The sequence below is a fragment of the Culex pipiens genome, chromosome 2 (genome assembly GCF_016801865.2).
Source record: "Culex pipiens pallens isolate TS chromosome 2, TS_CPP_V2, whole genome shotgun sequence".
NCBI lineage: Eukaryota > Metazoa > Arthropoda > Insecta > Diptera > Culicidae > Culex > Culex pipiens.
In genome coordinates this window covers 169,698,332-169,723,477 of record NC_068938.1, presented here as the reverse complement: position 1 = coordinate 169,723,477, position 25,146 = coordinate 169,698,332, and the positions used below count along the sequence as shown (strand labels likewise).

At 38.0% G+C, this 25,146-nt stretch overlaps 3 protein-coding genes and 1 long non-coding RNA gene across 4 annotated transcripts in view; 2 read left to right on the top strand and 2 right to left on the bottom strand.

Annotated features, from left to right (window-relative positions):
* LOC120431267 (transferrin-like) overlaps nt 1-5,349 on the top strand; it is a 10,542-nt gene extending 5,193 nt beyond the window's left edge. Inside the window, exon 5 of the mRNA XM_039596400.2 lies at nt 4,341-5,349. Coding sequence (XP_039452334.1) covers nt 4,341-5,221 — 881 coding nt within the window. The 3' untranslated portion in view covers nt 5,222-5,349. The remainder of the gene's footprint in view (nt 1-4,340) is intronic.
* Nucleotides 1-25,146, top strand: part of LOC120431269 (DNA cross-link repair 1A protein-like) — a 134,231-nt gene that overhangs the window by 68,343 nt on the left and 40,742 nt on the right. The gene's annotated exons all lie outside the window — the stretch shown is intronic.
* LOC120431266 (protein rotatin homolog) lies at nt 5,259-25,146 on the bottom strand. Its single transcript, XM_039596399.1, has 7 exons — nt 24,988-25,146; nt 24,735-24,925; nt 16,046-17,421; nt 15,885-15,980; nt 9,765-12,647; nt 8,277-9,710; nt 5,259-5,693 (listed from the first exon to the last, which is right to left on the bottom strand). Exons 1-7 carry the CDS (start codon nt 25,025-25,027, stop codon nt 5,330-5,332), a joined length of 6,384 nt encoding a protein of 2,127 aa, XP_039452333.1. The 5' UTR covers nt 25,028-25,146; the 3' UTR covers nt 5,259-5,329.
* Nucleotides 17,428-22,732, bottom strand: LOC120431271 (uncharacterized). Its single transcript, XR_005607843.2, has 3 exons — nt 20,491-22,732; nt 20,270-20,434; nt 17,428-19,211 (listed from the first exon to the last, which is right to left on the bottom strand). It is a non-coding gene; the product is annotated as an uncharacterized LOC120431271 (long non-coding RNA).

Genomic DNA, 25,146 nt, shown 5'->3' with positions numbered 1-25,146 from the left:
AAATTATAGGAATTTCTGTCAGCTCTAAAAAAGAATTGACAGAGGTACTTTTTTTTCAAGAAGTATTTTTAAAATGCAAAACGAAAAGAAATCGAAAATAAATACTCAAAAGTGGTTTAAACTTGAGGAAGGTACATTTTATATAAAAAAAAGTTCAGTACTTTTCGATTGCCAACTTGATGCTTTAAAAACAGATTTTCAATATTTTTTGTCCAAGATTAAAAAAAAAACAAACAACAACGTTTTTTTAAATCATATCTCCCAAAGGAGGGATAAAATTTTGTTTTTTTTTAAATTAAATTTCTTAAACAATTTCCTATAAAATGCAACCAGAAGAAGGTCTTTTGGTAGTTAAAAGTTACGAGTAAAAGAAAAACATATTTTTTAGAGAATCGTCAAAAAAGAGGGCGGTACAAAAAATAGAGGGATGGTCAAATCGGCTCCAAACATGGTCCAAAAGTATACTCAGTTAACATGGAATGACTTAAATACGTATTGTGGGAATTCAACTACACTCAACCCCCGGTGGTTGGTCACTTTTCCGTTTGACACTTTTTTAGTTTGTACCCCGTTGGTTGGTCAAAGTCAAACTAAAAAGTGACGAACTGTCACTTTTTACACGGCGCTCACGCACACTATCAAAACAAACGTTTGGTAGTGTGTGTGAACTCCGTGTAACGTGTAAAACGTGACCCCGTTCGTTTGACAACAGTTGGTGTCAAACCATCGGGGTTTGAGTGTATCAAGTATAAAATTTAAATAAAAAAGTCTTTATTTTTTGTCCATGTACCTATTTTTCTAGATTTCCTAATCTAGAGCTTTTTTTGAAAAGGTCCTATAAACATATGAGCAACTCTCTACGAAATCGGCCGATTTCAACCATTTTTATTTTTTGTATTTTTTTATTTGACTCAAACTTTGTGGGGGCCTTCCCTATGACCAAATAAGCTATTTTGCGTCATTGGTTCACCCATACAAGTCTCCATACAATTTTGGCTGCTGTCCATACAAAAATGGTATGTAAATATTCAAACAGCTGTAACTTTTGAATGAATTTTCTGATCAATTTGGTGTCTTCGGCAAAGTTGTAGGTATTGTTGAGGACTTTTGAGAAAAAAATAGGTACATGGAAAAAAAAATTTGCAGATTTTTTTATCAACTTTTTTTACACTAAAACTCAATTTCCCAAAATACGTATTTTTTGATTTTCGAGATTTTTTGATATGTTTTAGGGGACAAAAATCCGCAACTTTTGAGCCATAGAGAAACATGGTCAAAAAATCTGCCGCCGAGTTATTAATTTTTGAAAAAATAGTGATTTTTGGAAAAAAATCGAAGTTTTATGCAAAAACAAGTTTGACATTACTTTTCAATGCAAAATTGAATTTGCAATCGAAAAGTACTTTACAGATTTTTTGATAAAGAGCTCCGTTTTCAAGATATAGCCACCGAAAGTTTGATTTTAGCGAAATATTTGCAGTTTTTCAATTTTTAAAAATAGTGACCATGAGTGACCATTTCTAAAAATACTTTTTTTAAAAAGTTCAGAAAATTAGCTATAAAATTGTCTAAGAGACATTGAAGATTGGACCTCGGGTTGCTGAGATAGAGCCGCTTTAAGAAAAAGAAACACGAAAATTGAAGTTTTCTAAATCTCACCAAAACAACCCACCTTTTTCTAATGACGATATCTCAGCAATTAATGGTCCGATTTTCAATGTTAATGTATGAAACATTCGTGAAATTTTCCGATCTCTTCGAAAAAAATATTTTAAAATTTTTTAAATCAAGACTAACATTTTAAAAGGGCCAAATATTGAATATTACGCCCATTTAAAATGCGAGTCTTGATTTAAAAAATTTCTAAATATTTTTTTCGAAAAGATCGGAAAATTTTACGAATGTTTCATGTATTAACATTGAAAATCGGACCATTAATTGCTGAGATATCGTCATTAGAAAATGGTGGACTGATTGGGTGAGACTTAGAAAACTTCAATTTTCGTGTTTCTTTTTCTTTAAGCCGCTGTATTTCGGCAACCAGAGGTCCAATCTTCAATGCCTCTTAGACAATTTTATAGAAAATTTTCTGAACTTTTCAAAAAAAATATTTTTAGAAATTGTCACTCATGGTCACTATTTTTAAAAATTGAAATACTGCAAATATTTCGCTAAACTCAAACTTTCGGTGGCTATATCTTGAAAACGGAGCTCTTTATCAAAAAATCTGTAAAGTACTTTTCGATTGCAAATTCAATTTTGCATTGAAAAGTAATGTCAAACTTGTTTTTGCATAAAACTTCGATTTTTTTCCAAAAATCACTATTTTTTAAAAAATTAATAACTCGGCGGCAGATTTTTTGACCATGTTTCTCTATGGCTCCAAAGTTGCGGATTTTTGTCCCCTAAAACATATCAAAAAATCTCGAAAATCAAAAAATACGTATTTTGGGAAATTGAGTTTTAGTGTAAAAAAAGTTGATAAAAAAATCTGCAAATTTTTTTTTCCATGTACCTATTTTTTTCTCAAAAGTCCTCAACAATACCTACAACTTTGCCGAAGACACCAAATTGATCATAAAATTCATTCAAAAGTTACAGCTGTTTGAATATTTACATACCATTTTTGTATGGACAGCAGCCAAAATTGTATGGAGACTTGTATGGGTAAACCAATGACGCAAAATAGCTTATTTGGTCATAGGGAAGGCCCCCACAAAGTTTGAGTCAAATAAAAAAATGCAAATAAAATCCATTTCCGGTTTTGGTAGAGAATTGCTCATATGAAGCAGAATAGCTAATAGGACCTTTTAGAAAAACTCTAGATTACTTACAACTTTGCCGAAGACACCAAATCGATCAAAAAATCCCTTCTAAAGATACATAATTTCATACCTATTTTGTATGGCCAACCCCCAAAATTGACTTCGGGAATGCATGAAAATGCATGCCATTTCCTGCAAATATAAAAAAAAATCAAAATTTAAAAAAAATGTAAATCAATATAAATATTGAGAACTGTTTTTTTGGTTTCATCAAGTCGAGAAAGATTAAAATTTGGAACTTTTTACACTTTTTTCCAAAGAAAAAAAAAATGAAATTGCGCTAAAAAATCATTTTAAAAAAACAAAAATCTTAAGTCTTTAAGTGTTTTAAATGACCTAAAGTATCATCAAACACACGTCAACGTTTGCCCTGGGCTTTGTCATAATGAGTGTCATAGGTTTGATGCTTGTTTGGCAAAGAGTATGATTTGATTCGATGTGGAATTAAAATCGAAGTGTTCAGTATATTGCTGAAGCTTCCATTTTTACACATGGACACCACTTCATGCTGCGAGAACCCACTTTGGCGTAGTCTCAGGGCTTAATCGATGGCCGGTAAGCTGTCATCGAGACAAGGAGGTTCTCTGATAGTGGAAATATCACATTTGTACAATGAACCGCTACATATGTGATTTTTCCCTATCTTAATGTGGGTGTCAGGTTAGGATGCGGGTTTAAAAAATAGTGTTTGTAGAATTTAGGATTTTAACTATAAATATCAACTTTTTATACTTTGCCTTTAGTTATTTAGGGACAAAATTAGTAACAGTGAATTTAGTAATTCTATCAGAATCGGTGATTTTCATTCAAGTAACATAAAAACCATTCTGATTTGTCAAAATTTCCATAGAGTCTCGATCAATCAATAGTGCAATGATATCGGACTAAATTCGTTGATCTGTTGAACTAACGGTTGTCGGATTATGATTGTATCGACCATTGTTGCGAATCGAGGATCTACTGGAATTCTGACGAACAAATGGTCGTCTCTTTTTCAATTCACGACTTGTAAAATATCAACTGTTATTTTTTTTTTGTTTTTTTTAAAAGAAGCCAGACAGGTTATGAATATTTGGACTTAAATGAATAATTGAACATTTTGGACTTATGAATAACACACAACTGTGCATTTATTCTAGAGTCAGATCCATACAGCGTCAGTGTTTATTTGGTCGAAGTGTACTAATTCATTGGCAGATCTGGTTCTAGTTGTAATGTACGACAAGACTACTGACGGACGTGACAGGACGAGGGCCCAGTTTAGAGGTTTCGACATCAACGATGTGCGGCTGGATCACCCTCCCAAAAAAAAAAAAAAAATCAAACACACGTCAACGTTTGCGCTTTTTTGTATGGGCAATTGTCCTCATGGTGGGAGGGGTTTTATATTTCCAAAAGTGTCTACGTGGTTTATGGATGGCCCCTAACCTAGACTTTCACGAAAAATCAAAATCAATTAAGAAAAACCACCAACCAAATAATTTTTTTTTTTTCCTTTTTACAATTTCTCCCCAGCCTCCATCGCCTTCATCAACGTGGGCAAAGCGCGCGGAATCTTCGACCGCAGCAACTGCAACTACGGCCAGCTGCTGGGCGATTTTTTCGGCGCGTCGTGCGCTCCCGGCTCGCGGGACAGTCTGCACGATCCGATGGGCCACAACGCGGAATCGCTGTGCACGCTGTGCCGCGTTCCGGACCCCAACCAGAACGTCCCGGTGCCACTTTCGGGCGAGGAGGAAGCGTTGAACGCCGAGTTGGAGGAGATTCCGACGGAGGTGGTCGAGGGCAAGAGCGACATTGAGGGTACGATTTCGCGGAACGTGGACTGTGCGGCGAACGTGAACAATCCGTTTTATGGAACGCGGGGTGCGTTGAACTGCTTGCGGCTGCAGGGAGATGTGGCGATTGTGGAGAGTCAGAACTTGGCGGAACATGCGCAGGCACTGGGGATGAACGCGAACGAGTACCGGATCATGTGCCGCAACGGATCGCTGGCGGCCTACCCGGGCTTCCAGGTTGACGATGAGTGTCTGCTGACGACCATTGTCGATGGGGAGATTCTCGTACGGCGACACTCTTCCAAGACGGCGGGCATCGTGAACGCGCTGAGTTCGTTGGACATTTACCTGCAGAACGATCCGGACTTTAAGATGTACAACATCTACGGCGGCGTCAAGAATCTGCTGTTTGAGGACTCGGCGTTGGGACTGGTTTCGCCGCAGCACACCGAGCTTGGCCAAGCCGTCCAGAATTACATTCGGCTGTTTGAGAACATCGAGGACTGCACAAACAGCGCCGGCGGAACCACCGTTGACGACGGAGACGGCGCGTCCATGCTGACCATCAACGCGTTCATGACGTTCCTGTTCGTGATGTACAACGTGCTCCGAGGTTGAGGGACACTTTCTTTCACTTTAGTTAAGACATCCCCCGTCGTTTTTTCATCCAGCAAACTGTATTAACTGTGTAACTCATACGAAACGTAACGAAGAAACAAATAAAGTTCACGAGTTCAACAACTTGACCACAATGTTCAGTACGTTAAAGAGATCATCGTCCTCGCAGTTTTCCCGCAGCGATCGCTGCTGTAGCAGTGCGTTCAACCTCCGCGGCAAGGGGCTGGACTTGATGGCGCCCTTGGCTTTGTGTGAGTTGGCCACCATTTTCCAGACGGAACTTACCACGATGAGCTGTTCGGTGGGGTCGGTGCCGTCCAGTACGGATTTGAGCGCGTACATGTAGTCCTGGGAGGAGAGCAGGGCGGGCCGGTTCGAGGGAACGTACGACATGTTGCGCATGATTTCGAGCGCGAGCAGGCGCAGGTCCGGGGTTGATTTGCGGATGAGGGCGCCCAGAACGGTGAGGTGTCTGTGGGGTGAGAGAGAGAGAGTGTGAGGACGGGATTAATCAGAGAATATTTGGGTCTCTGTCTAATAAACAGATTTCGATGAAACTTTGTTTGGAACCACCCTATTTCGGATAGCACCACCCTAAACAGAAAATAAGAATTTAATTATTTTGGCTAAGGAACTCCACTGCCAAAATTGAACCAAATCGGAGCACTTTTGACCTGAATCCTGCTAGTTTGACTTGAAATCATTGTATAGAAGAGACCAAAAACCACAGAAAATGGCCAAATCCCCTTTTTTGACATCTTAATAAATTTGAACTGTTTTAAAAATCAAAAATAAAAATCAAATTAAAATCTTTGAAAACTTAAAATTTTTAAAATTCAAAAATACAAAAAAAAAACAAAAGAAAAATTAAAAACACGAGAATTCAGAATAAAAAAAAAAATCAAAAACCAATAAACATTTTTTTTAAATTAAATGTTCAAATTTCCTAATTTTCACTTTTTTAATATCAGATTCTAATTTTTGTTCTAAATTTTCAAATCCCATTTTTTGTATTTTAACATTTTTTTTTAAATTTTGTATTAGACAATTATTTAATTTTTGAGTTATTAATTTAAATTTTTTGGTTTTGCTAGTTTTCGAAATTTTCAAAGATATAAGATGAAAGATAAGCCAATTAGATAATCAAGAATTAAAAAACACGAAAATTCTAAATTCGAAAATTTCAATTTTTGAATTTTTGGATTATAAAACCATCAGAAATTTAGAAACACGAAAATTTAGAATTCATAAATTTAGAAATTCAAAAACCTTAAAATTTAATAATTTTATTTCAAAATATCTTTGTTTTAATTTTTTTAAGTATTCAGATTCCGAAATTTTGAAATCATATTTTTTCTATATTTTTTTATTTTCAAATGTTTAAATTTTCAAATTTTTAATCTAAAACTTATTTTTGGGTTTGGCTAATTTAAAAAAAAATTGCAACTTTACTTTACTTTACTTTTTTTTTTTCAATTCAATTCAATTCAGTTTTTATTTTTGAATAAACAAGTTACAATAAGTTCAATTTGTGTACAATACAGAGTTTTGGAGTTCCTTGCAGCTGTGTGTTACACTAGTCCATGTTGGAGGAATTATTGTTTTGACTATGGGCTTAACAAAAAGTAAGAAAAGTTTCAAAAAACTTACTAGGGTTACTAAGGAAAAAGTATAGGGGAGAAAAGCTTACAACTAAAACGGTTTATCAGAAATTTAAAAATACAAAAATTCAGAAATCGAAAATTCAATGTTTAAGAATAAAATGTTCGAATTTCAGTATTTTCAATATTTTATATTTTCAGTTTCTAAAATTTTCAACATTTTAGAAAACCCAAAATTTAAAAATTACATATTTTCAAAAATGAAATGTTAGAATTTTCTTTTTTATTTTCCAATTTAAAATGTTGCAATTAAATTTTTGTTCTATTTTTTTTAATTTTCAAACGTTCAATTTTTTTATTGTACAGTCTGTAATGAATTTACATTTTTCGGTTTTGCTAGTTTTCGATTTTTTCGAAGATGTAATATCTTGAAAGATCTATCCGATAAGCCAATTGGAAAATCAGAAATTCAGAAAATTCAGAATTCAAAATTTAGAAATTCAAAAATCCAAAAATATACCTTTAAAGTTTCAAAATAAAATTTTCAAATTTCGATATTTTATTTTTTTTATTTTCAGATTCTAAAATTTTTACAGATTACGAAAATTTTGCAACACGAAAATTATGAAATTCAAATAAGATGTTCGAATTTCCTAACTTTCATTTATTTTTAATTTTCGGAAATTTAGAAACACGAAATTTTAGAATTAAAGAACCTTCGAATAAAAAAAATATAATTGAAATGTTCGAATTTCCTTATTTTAAAATTTTCAGATTCAAATTTTTTTTTCTGTTTTTCAATTTTGTTTACTTTAAAACTTTTACATTCTCTAATTTTACAATTTTTTATGAATTTAGATTTTTGGGGCTTGTTATTTTGATAAATTTATGAAGATCTGATGAAAAATCTCTCTTTCAAGCCAATAAAATAATCAGAAAATTGAAAAAAAAAACACTAAAATTTGGAATTACAAAATTAAAAAAAAAAAACAATTGTAGCGCTTAAATTTAAAATTTTTAATTTCAAAATAAAATGTTAAAACATTAAATTTAAAAACATTCCTTTTTTTTAGATTCCCATTTTTTTAAATTCAAGGTTTTTATTTTATAGTTGGTATTTGTTTTTTTTTTAATGATTTTCTATTTTTTGAGTTATGAAGTTTGGGTTTTGATATTTTTTTAATATTCGGAGAATTCTACGTATTTGAAAGGCTTTTGACATATCTCTCAAATGAGCTAAAAATATTGATAATTTGACAACCCAATCAAAAATTATGAACTCTTAACTGCCGTTCTACGCATAAGTGTCATATGTTCGAAAAGTTGCAACTGACTTTCAGCCTTTTATCATTTATATTCATATTTAATCATCTTGCTATTAAACCGATAAAAATAGACTAAATGCTTCCTAAAGATGATGTTTAGTAAATAAAAAAAAAGAAATATCTACTCACTTCACCTCCGTCACATCGTTATGCCTCGTGTAAACCTCCCAAAACTCCAGCCACAGCTTGGTCACCGTGAGCCACGGCTTCTGCAATTTCGTGTGGGCCGGATGTAGCTTGCACAGATTGTCCAGCACGTTGTACTTGGCGATCATGACGCGACCCTCATGACACGCACAGCTATTGATCAGCATGCGAAGGCACAGGGTGAGGAGAGTCAGTTCACTTTTGGGACCTTTTACTTTGCCCGTTTCGGCCGTGGCCACCGCGATTACAAGTTTGAGGATCGAGTGGGGATGTCCGGGGGGTGGGGTCGTGGCGAACGTTTTGCAAACTACGATGCTGTTTTCGGTGAGGCAGACCAGGGCCTTCATGAACTCGTTCTCGAGTTCGCGATTGTTGCTGATCCACTGCCAAAACTGGAGGAACAGTTTGTAGATGCGATTGATGTTGGCCTGGTGGACGAGGATGTCGTTGAGGAACCAGGAGGAGAGGATGCCGGCGATGAACGAGAGTTCGTCCACGATCGGCGTCTTTTTGGCGTCACCGTTCTTTTTGACAAAGTCCTGGTAGGAGAGGCCGACCCCGGCGTACAACGCGTCGAGTCGGTCCAGCAGAACTTCCAGGAACTTCCGCGATCGTGCGACTTTACGCGCTTGCTCGGACTGTCGCAGCATCACCTGGACGGCGGAGAAGAGCGTCCTTTTTTGCAGCGTTGACACGAGGGCGCCATTCTCCGGTTTGTCCCGGGCGCAGATTAGTTCGAATTGAAGGATTAGTGTGGCGAAGATCTGCTCACTTCCGGTTCGGAGCGGTTTGGCAGCGATTTCCAGCTCACCGGATGTCGCGACGCGTTGTCTTCCGTTGGGATCGCGGTTTTCCCGATCCTCGTCCGGGGAGAATTCGTCGAAGGGTTGCGCGATGAAGCGGTTTGGCTTTGGGTCCGAGATACGTTTCACTGGGATGTCTACGGCGGTTAGTTGGGTCGTATCGAGCAGTCCCAGGAACGACTGGAACTCCGAGGTTGGCGAGATGTTGATGTCGGAGGTGAGCACGAGTACCGTTAGGAAGCGAAGGCAGGCGATTTGGTAGTCTTTGTGCTTGTGATTGGCGATCCCCTTGACGATCACGTTCACCACGGGTTCCAGCTTCAGCTCCGAGAGGACGCCCGTGATCATTTGGTTGCCCACCTTGTGTAGGGCTAGGGCGTTCAGCAGGTGCATGATTTTGCCGGTGACCTCCCGCAAGACGGGATCACCGACTCCGCGGTACAAGTCAACGTTGAGTAGGTAGATTATTCCGCCGATTACGGCGTGGTACGGTGATATAAGCTCGCAGATTTCGTCCCTTCGAAGGGTGACGCAACGGACTAGCAGGTTGCACACCTCGGAGACCATTAGCAGGGCTGATCGTCCTGGGAGGATCGGGACCTTGGAGACGCAACTAGAAGCAATGTTTTGTTAGGACCCAGTTGATCAGAAATTTAAGAGGACTTACTTCATTAGCTGCTGCAAGCAGCACTTCTGCACCAGCAGATCGATCAACTCCGAGTTAAGATCCACCAAACAGCTGAAGATCATGGCGTAACTCTTCACGACATCACAAGTCACCAGCTGAACTCCGGCAAACTCTCCAACGCTCATCTCATCCTGGGTGGTAAAGTTCTGCAGCGATTCCAGCGCATATTCGAAGAATCGATGCTTCTTCAAGATCCCCAGCACCGTCTGCAGCGGATCGCCGTCCTGTTGGCTATTCCCACCCTTGTCGTACGGCAGCACAAACTTGTGCAGCGATCCGTTCTTCTCCGCCCGATGGGACAGCAGGTTGATCAGCAGTCCCGTGGCGGACTCCTTCACCAGGGCGGCCTCCTCGGGATCGAGCAGCGTTTTGGCGCAGCTGGCGTGAATACCTCCGGGAAGATAGGCGCACTCCTTGATGATCGAGTGCGCCCCGGACAGCGTTTTGGCGATTTTGGCCAGGACGTTCCAGGCGCACGATCGGATCAACGGGTGCGTGTGGCTGCACTGCAGCGCGATGATCTTGAAGTGTTTCGCCTTGAGGTGGATATCCTTCATGCGATCGAGCAGGGTTGACATGACGATGAGGCAGCTTTTGGTAATTGTCGATCCAGAGTGGGTGATCGAGCGGATCAGGGTGATGTACGAGCAGAGCTTGTTTATCACGTGGTTTAGAAATTTGTTCTCAAACTCGAACAGGCCACTACGAACGACGACTCGTACCAGGCCGACCAGTGACAGAATTCGGTGAAGATCGCACTTTTGCAGATCTTTATCAAGCCGATCGGTGATCACTTCAAATAGTTTGTTAAACAGGTTGAAGTTGTGCTCCTTTTTGACCTTGATCTCAAAGCCTTCCTCACTGGTCAACAAACTCCTCACTTCAGGATGTTCGCTGGTAAGTGCTTCCATCAGGACAAGCTTGATAAAGTCAACGTTCTTCATGAACAACTCCCCTGAGCACGTCTCCGACTTCAGCAGCTGGTTAAAAATGCTCGTCTGTTCAAACAGCAGCGTAACGATCCAAACCAACACGTTCTCATACCCAATCTGAATCAAATCCCCCAACAACCCAATCACATCGATCAGCAACCGCTCGTCCGCTGCCGTATTCGGCGGCGTCAGCACAAACTTCTTCAAGTGCTTCACGATCGAGTTGTGCATAATCTGCCCCTCCATCGGCAAGATCAAGTTACTCTCCAACCCGGAAAGTCCAATCGAAACCTCCGCGTGAGATCCAGCCGCCGCAATGTTCTTCAAGCTATTCCTGAAAATCTCGTCCGCGTGCGTCGTCCGGATCATGTTGATGTCCGCTTTGGTGAGTTGGAGGGCGCGATCGAACCGCAAGCTGTGATCCTCCAGGTCGATCACTTCCGCGTCGTCGTCGTCGTTCGCTTGACGAACCGCTACGAGGTGCGGCGGCAGTAAGGAGTAGTCGATCACGGCCAGATCTTCACCGCCGGATTTGGGAGATTTTCGCGATCGTTTCGCGTTCACCAGGATGTTTTCGAACGCGTCGAACCAGGTGCAGGCAAAGGAGAGGCGAAGGTATTGCCACGCGACCTGGCGGTAACCTTCTGGGCTAGCAAACGTCTCAGAGGTTTGGTTGAGGCTGGGTTGTTCTGGTTGTGTGGTTCGAAGTCGAGATGTCGCACACTCAACTCCGCAATTTTGGTTCAAACGGATGATACTGGCACCCTCAACGGGACGATCTTCACCGCCAGGTTGAACGTCAACGAAGATCTCCTCCAGGTAGCTGAGCTCGTGAAATGGACTGCACTTCCAGTGGTACTCGCAGACGAACGGGATTCGGTACCGGTTGCAGATCACCGGTAACGATACCGATTTTCCACACCCAAGAGCGTAATCGCTGAACAACAATTGAAACAGTAGCGAGCAACAGTCCGGCTTGAAGATGTTCAGATGATGGTACGTCAACAACGCCCGCGTGATCAAGTAGTACACGCTCACGTTATCCGCCAAGAACCGCCGAAACTCCGGGATCGCAAAGCACAACTTGTTCAAGATTCCAACCGCCGGAACGGCACTGTCCGGATAATCCAAGTAGTGCTCCTCCCTCATGGCATTGTCCAACACCTGCAGCACAAACGCCCACCCGTTCGCCTTGTGAATGATCTCGCACAAGATCGGATCCTCGGCCATCACGTTCAACTGAACCAACGCGCTGCGTCGAATCGCCGGATCGCAGTTTTCCTGCTCGAGCGCATCCAACAGCGGCCGCACCGCACTAACCTCGTACACGTCCGACGACAGATGTTTCCCGACGTCGTACTTGCTCTTCATCACGCAAATCCCATTGGAGATCGTATCCCGTATGTGCTCGATGTTTGGCGCGTACTGCCGAGCATTCCCCGGAAGCGTCATCAAAAACAGAACCCGCGTCAACGCCTCTTCCCGAATCTCCCCGTCGTCCTGGAACAAAAAGCGCAAGTTCCCCCGAATCATGTCCGGCAGCGGAATCCCGGAATCCGGATGGAGCAACGTAATGATCGCGCGCGACAGCGTCGAGTGTTTGCTGATCATGGCCACGGTTTGCAGCAGCGGAAGCACAGGCAAGATCACGTCCAGCAGGTCGGTCCATCGTTCGAGCAAGTTGACCCGCGAGTTGAGCACAAACAGCAGGATGGTTTCCGCTTGCTGTTGGATCTTCTTGTTGGTGCTACAATAGCCGAAGCAGATGACCTCGACCAGGATCTCCACGGAGAGTGGAATTCCCAGTGAGGACAGTTTGCTGCTGCTGCTGCTGGTTTTGGGGAAGGACTTGCGGCGGGTGAGGATGGCGCCCTCGTCCAGCGAGCTGATGTAGTCGCCGATTACGGCGGCGCACTGGTCGTAGGCGGTGCTGTGGGAAAGGGAAAAATAATTTTAGAACTGTTGTAATATCATTCGTCAAAGATTTATTTAGAACAGGTTATGACCAATTTCAATACGTAAAAAAAATATTTTCAAAAATAATTTTTAATGTAACTATAAAAAAGCATTAATTTCAAATTTGAGAAATTTTCATAACTTGGGTTCGATCCCAGACGGTCCCGGTGGCATTTTTCGAGACGAAATGTTGGCCCCGGTCTAACCTAGAGGGTTAGGTCGTTAGCTCAATCCAGGTGTAGGAGTCGTCTCCCTGGGTTCTGTCTCGGTGGAGTCGCTGGTAAGCACGTTGGACTAACAATCCAAAGGTCGTCAGTTCGAATTCTGGGGTGGATGGAAGCTTAGGTGTAAAAAGAGGTTTGCAATTGTCTCAACAATCAAGCCTTCGGACACTTAATTTCGAGTAGGAATCTCGCAATCGAGAACGCCAAGGCAATGATGTAGAGCGAATAATTTGATTTGATTTGAGAAATAAAGTATTTCAGAAACTCAAAAATCCGAATTTCTGTATTGAAAAAATAGACATTTAAAACTTACTGAAATAATTAAATTACAAAATTATGGAATTTTATTGTTTAAAAGTTTTTTTTATTAAAGAACGTTGTAATATTTTAATACAGTCTACCAAACTTGATTAATCGAAGCCTTGGGAAAGTTTGATGAAATCTTCAGGTACTTGAATAACTATTATTTTATTCGAATTCTAAGCTAATCTAAATTTTTAGATCCAAACTCGAGAAAAAGCTGTTGTTAAATGAATAGGAAATCAACCAGTTCAATATGACTAAAATGGGGTCGCAGAACACGAACTTAAGAGTAAGAAAAAAATAGAACATTGAGGCTTCGGATAATCGAATCTGGGCTGGGTAGGAATTTCAGAATTGTAAAATTGTTAAATATGAGAATTTGAATATTTATGAATTGCAAACTTTAAAATTCTAACCATTTTGATTGTAGAGCATAAAATTAATTTTATATTAAATTATTTGACAATAATTTAGGAAATTTTCGAATCAAAAACTCTACTTTGGGCAAGACCAAGCCCTATGAAAAGTAATTGCGGATCTCAAAATTTCAGATATTCAAAATATTTTAATTTGGAAAATTTTAGAGCATAATAATATTTAAATATTTAAATTCTAAAACTTTTAAAAAATTAAAATTATAAAATCACAAAATTTAAGAATATTACGATTTAAGAAATATTTTTTTTGGGAAAATATATTTTTCAGAATTTTTAAAATTCAGAGCTGATGAATTTATTACTGTGATATTAAATAATTTAAATAATACGGAATTCCCGAATTTTAAACTTTTAAGCTTCGAAATTTTGTAACTTATAGAAATATTGTAGTTTTACAATCCAAGAATCTTTATATTTAAATAAGATTTTGAAAATAAAATTATTTCTGGAGTTTTATTAAGAACCTATTAGCACAATTTATATTTTTTGCTCTTTGGGTGTTTTTGAATACTTGTGACTCAATACGGTTTTAAAACACCCAAAAATTTGTAGAATTTCTTAGTTTACAAATTTTAGGATTATAGAGTTTCTGAGTATTAGTACATTAAAATTGTGTTTTTTAAAAATCTGAGAATGAATTAAATTTATAGAATTTGTGAATATGCAAAATTCTAGAATTTATAATTTTTCAAAGTCAGAATCAAAGATTTTTTTTCTGTTTTGAGATTTTTAGAATAATACAAATTTTCTAATTTTAATAAATTAGACCTTCAGAAATATGGTTTTTATGGAAATTCAGAATTATGGTAATTAAGAATTTTAGAAATGTGAAGGTTAAGAGATTCAAAATTTAAAAAAATAGTGCTTAAAAAAGTAAAATTTTAGAATCCTGAAATTTTTGAACATTTTTTCAAGTTTGAGCTTATTGTTATAAAATATAAATATTTAAGAACTGAGAAATTAAATTATAAGAGTTTTAAGAATTGAGCATTAAAAATAGAATTAATGGATTTTTATAAATCTTGGAACTTAATAAAAAAAAGTTATAAAGAACTTAAAAATTGAATTCAGAGCACAAGAATTTAGAACTATAGATTTTTTGAAAATTAAAATTTGAATCATTTTAGATTTAAATATTTTAGAACTTCAAAAAAAATAGAATAACTTAAAATTCTGGAATTGAAAAGCATTGCAAATATTATGATTTTTTGCATTAAAATTTTCAATAATTGAAAATTTTGTTTTAAAATAATAATTAAAATATATTTTTTTTATTAAAATAATCAAATTTAATTTTTTTTTTCTTTGTATTTTTAGTTTTTTTTGTATTTTAATGAAAATGTAGTTAATGAAAAGTTGTTGCAACATAAAAAAAATTCTCAAATTTTGCGATTGCTTTTTGAGAAAATTGTAATTCAACCATGTAAAAGTGAAAGAATTCACATAACTAAAACAAGCAAAACATTGTAATAGGGCCGAAGCCGAAGTGTAAACAAAGAGTCTATCCTGCTCGTTCCTTTTGTAAACATCAACTGACGTGAGCAGGATACACTCAAAATCAGAAGTACCCCTCAAAAAGGGTTCTATCTACCGTTTATCTGTCATCTCAAAGAAAACAAACCCTTTTTGAGGGTTATTTCCACCCTTTTTCAAGTTTACCGTTAGAAACCCGTTGCAAAAGGGTAACGACAAGTAAACTTGAAAAAAGGTGGAAGTAACCCTCAAAAAGGGTTTGTTTTCCTTGTGTTGACAGATAAAGGGTAGATAGAACCCTTTTTGAGGGGTACTTCTGATTTTGAAGACTCTTTGTTTACACTTCGGCGTCGGCCCTATTACAATGTTTTGCTTGAAATTTTTAAAAGAATTCTAGATTAATTTTTCAAAAGGTCCTATCTGCATAGAAAACCATGAGAGATAGGTTGTTTTGAAAATTTAATCTAGAATTTTTCTTTGCAAAAGGATAAGTTGCGTATCTAAACCAAATAAACCAAATTTTCAGTTTTTGCTTTTTGGGTGTTTTTTAATACCCCTGACACAAGGCGGTTTATTGGACCTTTAAAAAAAAAAAAACTCCAGGAATACAAAATCCCCTGTACATTTTGAAGCTGCTTGTTAAAATAAAAAAAAAACTTTAATCTGAACATTCGGAGTTATTAGTCATCGAAAATCACGAATAAAGCCACCTGCAGAGCTCGCTTTTACCTAGTGATATCGTCATAATCGTTCAACGATCTTTCATCCACTCACCTTTTGACCTGCTCATCCGAGTGCGACAACAGCCTCAGCACAAGCTTTTCAGCGGCATCACGAAGCTTCAGGTTGCCCTCAAAGTAAATTTGACACCTGAAAAAAAAACATCAAAATCATCAACTATTCTAACAAATTCCCATTCGTAACGACAAACTCACTTCCCCACCGCCTTCACCAGCAGCTTCACCATCGCAACGGACCGGTGCAGATGCAGCGTATCGATCGCTTCCAACCCCACGAAAATCAACTCCTCATCGGTCAGCGCCGTCGGTTGGCGCAGAATCCGCACAGCCGGCTCCAGCAGCTCGTCCGCTCCGAGAATCACCTGCAGGCGGCGACTGTCCGAGCACTTGAGTGCCTTCTCCAGCACCGGTTCGTAGATCGAGGGGTAGATGTGGCGCGCCGGATAGTCCAGAGCGGCTATCTGAAGCTCGTGCAGCCAGTTTTGGTCGGTTTCTTCGAGCAGCTTGCGGTGGTTGGTCGAGTTCATGGTTTCGAATTCGGCTGGGTTGTAGTGCGGTTTGTGCGGGAAGCAGGTGTCGTTGGCGTTGAGCTCGGTGGTTGGGGATTCGTCGTCGGTTGACAGTTGGAGAAACTTGGAGAAGATGTTGACCGTGACGAGGTACTTGGTGCGAGTGGCGAAGCAGCCGCTGTTGGACTCCCAACACTGCCGGAAGTGCTTCACCAGGTAGCCGAGTTCGTGGCGGATTTCACGGTACTGGCAGCTTTCTAGGGGTTCGCTAGAGGCCAACGTAATGAGATCGTGAAAGAGGTTGAACGTTTTGTTGGTTTCCTGAAGGTCGAGCTGGTCGGACACCTCCTTCAGACAACCAATTCCAACCATGAACAGCTCGTGCACAAAGGCGGGAACGGAAATCTGGACGACTTGCGACTCTTGGGCACATTCGCTCTTTGGATCCTGATACGTGTACATGCTGGTCAGTTGAAGCGCTTTAATCCTCTTCTGAACCGCGATCGCCAACCGGTGGAACAGTTCAATAGTGTTGCTCATGCTGACCCTCCTCGCATCGAGCAGCTTCATCAACGAGTGAAAAATGTACGGCGGTTGCAGAAAAAACTCCGGCGGATAATCGTTGATCGACGGCACCAAAAAGTTCAACGCACGCGCGATTTCCTTTTCATCCCCCTCCGGATGCAGCGATTCACTCAGCCCCTTCAAGATCTGCCCATCCGAGGGCAGCGGAATCTCCCAACACCGCACAAAGTAATTTAAACTTCTCCCCTGTGGAGGATACGCGGAACCCGTCGGCACGTGGGGACTCACGGACTGCCGGGGCGAGTCCGTCAGGTCGACGCACTCGATTTTGAGGCTGGCCAAACTTTCGGCGATGCTGGCGGCCGGATCGGATCGTGGTCCACGTTCGACGGCTTTGAAGCTTTGCACTTGCTGAATCACGTTGTCGACCAGCTCGGAAAGTTCGGGTTTGGCACCGATGAGGTATTTTACCTTGCCGAGTTCTTTGACCAGGCGGCTGGTGGTGAAGTGGTTGACGATTTCGAGACCGTGGTGGCTCTGAAAAGGGAGGGAAATGTTTAAACTGGGATATTTTCCACAGAGCAAAACCATTATAGCCCACCATCTTCTTAAGACAGGCTTGAATCTTAAAATTCTTCAAATTTCATTTTTCAACAGATTTCTGTGTTTAACCCTCTACAACCCAACCCCGCCTTTAGACGGGTTTCGATTTAAAGAATCGCCAAATAGTAGTTTATGCAACAAGTTGCAAAAAGAGGATTTTTTCAGCACGAGTCGTACATTTATCCAACGAGGTTCACCGAGTTGGATAAATACGAAGAGTGCTGAAAAAAACAAGTTTTGCAACGAGTTCCATACAACATTTTTTGCAATTCCAAAAAACACACACTGAGTGAAATTTTATGTCAAATTTTCATGCATTTTGTCAATAAATCGTTGAAATCAAAAAAAAATGTTGAAAAGTATTACTTTTCGAAACAAGTGCTGAAAAGTTCAACTTTTCAGCACCCATTTGAGTGCATTTATTTTGAAAAGTGTTGCTATTCGATTCTGTTATTTTTGGTACAGAAAAGTAGGATATTTCGTCGTTCAAGAATGACAGGAAAAGTAAATAGTTTCACGACGGAATTGCAAAAAATCCATTTATCAACATATTGTTGATCTTTAAAAAGCATTGGAAAGAAGAACTCTTAAGATTTTAAAAAAATTATGGGTTGGAAGTTTTACTTGTTTAATGTGACTTTGCCAATGTTTTTAAAAATGTATTTTTTTAGGGGTCAACTTTGGCTGTATTTTTTTACTAACATGTCTTATATTTTAAGTAGCAAGAAGTTTGCAGTAATTTTTCTAGTGCCCCAAACCATGCCTCTACGATTTTTTTTTTACAATTTTAATGATAATGATGCCATTTTATAGCAGAAAATGTGAAAATAAGCAACAAATTTAAAAAGTGATTGTAAAAACATGACCAATTAGATCTAGGCAAAATTCAATGATAGGAGGTGGTAGAGTACGCCAAATACTATAAGAAACAAACATAAACTAAACAAGATAAATGCAAGTTAAAATACTAAAAAAGAAACAAGAAAAACATAAAACAAGAGAAGTAAACACAGTAATTTCGAGTGTTGACCCAGAAGGATGGTAACCATATAAATAAGAGCAAGACATGGCTCGAGCCTGACTGAAAAGTCCGTCGGACGTCCGTCGTTTGTCGTCCGTGCAACCGTACGACGTCGCACGACAATGTCGTGCGACTTTCGCACGAATGTCATACGTTTTTGCACCAAAATGTCGTATTTGTCGTGCGATCGATCATCGAAATTGTTCGACATTGTCGTACGACATTCGACCGACGTCGCACGGTTTTGTTATTTAGGTTGTCGTGCCTTAGTCGTGTGCGGTTTTTTAGGTTATGTTGCAGTAAAAATAAAAGAAAAAATATTTTAAATTATTTTTAGATATATTTTTTCTGTTAATTAATCTTTTTCTCTCGATTTCACAAACATCCATTAATTTTTCTTGTTGTGTGTCGCGATCTTCACGTGGTTTTTGGCGTTGTCTTCCGGTTGGCCTTTCAGCTCATCTCGTTGCTTCGGCATCTTGGCCGGACTTTGTCAGCCATCTTTTGGAGTCGACACCAGCGTGTAGATACGGCACTGGAGCGGCGCTTCCATTTAATTCTCACAGATTGATGGCCTACGGGACAACGTTGGTTTACGCACTTCCAGTGCAGGTGTTTTTGCGATCGTTACAGCTTCCGTTCCGTGGGACAATACGGAAACGCTGGGTTGTCAGCAGGATTCGATTGGAATATTTTTGGTAACCTGAAAAAAGATTACGTCATTCGGCTAAATCATCCAAAAACATAACTAAAAATGTAAAATTTAACTTTAAATGTAAAATAAAAAAAAATTGTCAATTTAAACTTGTAAATTTTTAGGAAAAAAATAGGAAAAAAAACAACAAAAAAATTCAAACATTTTTAATTTCAGATAAATCAACATAAACGCATGTTGATTTTTTATCAAAAATTTGTATGGAGAATTTTGTTTCTTGGGACTCTGAAGTCCTTGCTAAAAAAGCAATGAACTTTAAAGTTTTTAAGCAATTATGAAATGTTTTAATGTTAGAATCGTTAAAATTTAAAATATCTGAATAATTTTTAAATAAAAATAAAATCTTTGATATTTTAAAAAAAGGTTTTGAGAATATCAAGAATTTTGAGAATAATACAATTTGAATATATAAGAGTATGTGATTTGTAGAAATTTTTGAATTTATGATTTTATAATTTTATAATTTTATAATTTTATAATTTTATAATTTTATAATTTTATAATTTTATAATTTCATAATTTTATAATTTTATAATTTTATAATTTTATAATTTTATAATTTTATAATATATTTGTCTTGTTTTCAAAGTCAAACTAAAAAGTGACAAACTGTCACTTTTTACATGGGGCTTACGCACACTATCAAAACAAACGTTTGGCAGTGTGTGTGAACTCCGTGTAAAAGGGGTGTCAAACTAAAAAGTGACCCCGTTCGTTTGACAACAGTTGGTGTCAAACCATCGGGGTTTGAGTGTATATTTTTAACTTTTATCATATTTTTGAACGAAACCATACCTTTTAATTGTATTATTTTATATTTATTTGAATCTTAGAAAATTTGAATTGTGGAATTGAAAAGAATCAGAATTGAAAAAATAGAATATTATTGTTTAGAATTTGTGATGGTTTCAGGTTTTAAATTGTCCAGTCCCCACCCCTAGCCCTTTCCCCCTCACACTTTCATCGTCCTCATTTATTTTTCGTCGTCCAAATGGGATGCACACTAGGATGCACACCTCCTCTATCGTTTCAAAAACACAACTCACCGTATAAAAACCATGCACCGCCACCTCCCGCGGAAAGTTAAACACCAATCCGCTTCCTCGATCACAGACCGGGTGCTTCCCTTTCCGTCTTTTGGCATGGCCCGCCGGAGCAACGATGTGACCCGTTCTCCTCCTCCTCCACCACGAAGGCCGAAATCAGGAAATCTGGAATATAAATATTGCTGTGATAAAACCGCTCGCAAAAAAGCAACACAACTTACCAATCAACCGGCAAAAATCCACACGAACTTTTCAACAACGTAAACTGGTTCGACTCGGTTCAAAGTTTCTCTGATTTGATCAAGTCCAAACAAGACCAACTGAAGAGAACTGTCAAACTGCGTCGACGAAAATCGTGACGTCAAATTGAAGGAAAATCGATGGAAAAAACAATGTCGGGCATGTCGAGTGTTTGTCGTCCGTTTGTCGTCCTTTCGACCAATCGATATCGAAACGGTAAAATCAAAACCGCGCGACAGCTCGCACGACGTGCGACATTTTTCAAACAGGGCATCGTAGAACAAAAGGTGCTCAAAATGACCTCCTAAACACGGGAAAATTAAAAATGTCCGAAAAAAAAATTTGTGCAGTAGAGGGTTAAAAGAAATCTAACATTTTTAGAATATTATTTATGGTTTGATTTATTTAAAATGACTGTTCTGATGTTTTAAAAATATTTAAATTTAATTTACTGCTTTAAAAATATATTTTTTGGTATTTAGGCCTTGGGGTCAAATGAAACTAAAATGATGCTTAAATACAAAGATATGGGGAACATATCAAGCAAAACATTGTAATAGGGCCGAAGCCGAAGTGTAGACAAAGAGTCTAATCCTGCTCGTTCCTAATGTAAACATCAAATGACGTGAGCAGGATAGAGTCTTTGTTTACATTTCGGTTTCGGCCCTATCACAATGTTTTGCTTGATATTTCATCCAACAGTGTTTCTTGTTTGAGGGAATCTTATTGACATGCTACAATATTTGAAATAGAGACATTCAAACATTTGGGTATTTTTCGAGCAATTCCATCAAAAATTCATAATAAAAAGTTGATTTTTCGAGAGGTCATTTTTGGCCAAAAACGTATCTCAACTTTCGACAGTTGCTAAAATTACAGGATTTGTTCTAGGAACGAGATTTTTTCACCTAAGCCATCTTACAACCCTTTTAACAGAAATTAGTTTCATTGAGAAGAACCTTAGAAATTGTAAAATCCGTAAAAAATCACATTGACCCAATCTCACCCCCAGACCAATTGTCACCCCCACTGACGGCATATTAAAAAGAAAAAAAAACATGCAATAAGTTATAGGCCTAAACATTTTCAAAATTTATGAACCTTAGTATTTTTGAATATCAGATTTTAAAAAAACTTTTATTTGACATTTGAAATTTTTTTGAAATTTTTAATTTTATAAATAAGGAAATTAGTTTTAGGAAATACCTATTAATAAATAGAATTGGGATTGAACAAATCAATAACAAAAAAATCAACGATTTTTGAATGCTAGAAGCATAGAATCTAAGATTATTAAAAAAACTAACTAAATCCACCTATGTGGTTGGAGCCTTCCTCACAACAATGGCTGTACACATGTTTCATTAGGGTGTAATATCAAAATCGATTTTCCAGCACAGCACTTTTTCAGTTCCTTTTGGGGTCCTCAACAACTCCCCAAAGTTTGGGACCAATTTGTTTAGTCCTCACTTTGCGCAAAGCGATTCAATTTTCCATATAAATTTGTATGGGGAAACCCATTTTTTAGGATTTTGATATTTAACAATTCGACGTTTCATGCCATATCAAAACCGGACTCATATTCGGATGCTCTGGAAGGTGCTCTACAACTTTGCCGAAGAGAGTATGGTGCTAACTTGCTCCTGAAAGAAGATATAGAGCCCTCAAAACTCGTCTAAAACGTGATTTTCGAGCAAAAAACACGTTTTAGACGAGTTTTGAACACGCTGTATCTTTTTTTAGGGGCAAGCTAGCACCATACTCTCTTCTGGAAAGTTGTAGAGCAGATTCCAGAGCATCCGAATATGAGTCCGGTTTTGATATAGCATGAAACGTGGATTCAATAAATATCAAAATCCAAAAAAATGGTTTTCTCCATACAAATTTATATGGAAAATTGAATTGCTTTGCGCAAAGTGACGACTAAACCAATTGGTCCCAAACTTTGGGGAGTTGTTGAGGACCCCAATAGGAACTGAAAAAGTGCTGTGCTCACTAAATTTGGACAACTTTAATTTTTTCCATATAACCATATTACACCCTAATGTTTCATCTATTTTTTAGATCCGGTTTCCAAAAAGTACATCGATATCACTTAAGTGGCCATATCTCGAGACAGGGTTGCCAGATCTTCAATGTTTTGGACTCGTTGGAAAGGTTTTTTGATAACCTAACCAACGATGGGTCGGATGATGGACCCGGACATAGTTTACATACATTTAAGTGAGATCCGGCTTCAGAAAAGTACATAAATATCACTTAAGAGGCCATATCTCGAGACAGGGTTGCCAGATCTTCAATGTTTTGCACTCGTTGGAAAGGTCTTTTGATAACCTAACCAACGTTGGTTCGGATGATGGACCCGGACATAGTTTACATACATTTAAGTGAGATCCGGCTTCCAAAAAGTATATCAACATCACTTAAGTGGCCATATCTCGAGACAGGGTTGCCAAATCTTCAATGTTTTGCACTCGTTGGAAAGGTCTTTTGATAACCTAACCAACAATAGAACGGATAGTGGATCCGGACATAGTTTACATACATTTAAGTGAGTTCCGGCTTCAAAAAAGTACATCAATATCACTTAAGGGGCCATATCTCGAGACAGGGTTGCCAGATCTTCAATGTTTTGGACTCGTTGGAAAGGTCTTTTGATGACCTAACCAACAATTGGTCGGATGGTGGATCCGGACATAGTTTACATACATTTAAGTGAGATCCGGCTTCAAAAAAGTACATCAATATCACTTAAGAGGCCATATCTCGAGACAGGGTTGCCAGATCTTCAATGTTTTGGACTCCTTGGAAAGGTCTTTTGATAACCTAACCAACGATGGGTCGGATGGTGGACCCGGACATAGTTTACATACAGTTAAGTGAGATCCAAATATATGTGAAAATACATTTTTATACATAACTTTTGAACTACTTATCGAAACTGCAATCTGTATAAAACTCGATCTATGGGACCCTAAACCAAGTCGAATGCAACAAGTTCGGGTCAAATCGGTTCAGCCAGTGCCGAGAAACATGAGCTAGTTTGTTGGTCACATACATACACACACACACACATACACACAGACATTTGTTCAGTTTTCGATTCTGAGTCGATATGTATACATGAAGGTGGGTCTACGACGTTTTTATACGATGTTCATTTTTAGAGCAGGATTATAGCCTTACCTCAGTGAGGAAGGCAAAAAGTTATTAAAAGAAAATACATTGTTCTGAATTTAGAATATTTGAACTCAGAATTTTAACATTTTTTTTTAATATTGAAATTTAAGCGTTTAAGGATTTACAAACTAAAAAATTTAAGCTTTAAAATCATGTTTTAAGACAATTTAAGACAATTTAAACACATTTTTAAATTATAGATTTTGAGAACCTTATAAATCTTAGAATTTCCTGAAATTTTCTGTATATTTATTTTCATTTTTCCATCACCAAAAGTAACAGTAATGAAAACAAAATTTTTGAGCTGAAAAAGTCAAGTTTTCGCTTGTGAACCTCACGAGTGAATTTCAATTCTGTTATTTTTTAGCTGTAATTAAGAGTCAAAGTAAAAAATAAAAAATAGGACCACTGACGATAGTCTAATCTAGTCTTCATCTTAATTTTGCAAAGAATTTAAATATTCGAAAACTTGGTACTTGTGAAAGTGCTTTTAGAAAAAAACAAAGCTTAAAAAAATAGTTGTTATCACTAAAAGTTTAATTCCCATAATCCGTATTTTTAGATTTATTTAAATCTAGAAATACGGATTATGGGAATTAAACTTTTAGTGATAACAACTATTTTTTACGCTTTGTTTTTTTTTTTCTAAAAAGCACCTTTACAAGTATGTACCAAGTTTTCAAATATTTAAATTCTTTGCAAAATTAAGATGAAGACTAGATTAGACTATCGTCAGTGGTCCTATTTTGAATATCTTTTGGTCTACGAAAAACTTTATTTTTCTTAAATAGTTATTAGTGTTTTATTTTGTTTTGTTTATGTTTGTTTCTGATCTTATTTGTCCTATTCCTCCACCTCTTTTTCTTACCCTTTTCCTTTGTAATTTTTCCATGTTTTTGCAGTCATATTTTCATTGCTGCAACTTTTTGATTTGCTCAAATCGATCAAACAAGCAAATTCATATTTTATTAATTTTTAAAATTCGAAATGACCCAATGCACAAAAACGGTCCTTCGTCCCCGTCAAATCTTTTTCTTTAACTCACCGTCAACAGCAGCGACATCAACTCCAGCACGGCTGCCTCCTCGCAGAGGGGAACCTTCCCGAACCAGCGGATCAGATTCTTGACCAGCGAGCTGGGGCTAAACTTGAGCTCGTGCCGCTCCCACAGGGCGCGCTTCACCTTGTTCTCGATGTCGTGCAAAGTTCGCACGCGAATCTCCTGAATTTCGTGGGCTGCGAATTAGGAAATACGAATTAAGTTAGGAATTTTTGAGATTTAGTTGATTATTTCTTACACAACTTGGCAAGCATATCGTGGTTTATAACAAGAGTCATTTTGCTGCTAAAATTTTGCACAAAACTCAACAAAAAAAACTTTTTCAACACAGCACGGCAAAGCCGTTGGAAGGAAGTTTCAAACAAAAACAAAATTCAACCGGCGGCGTTTGTTGTGA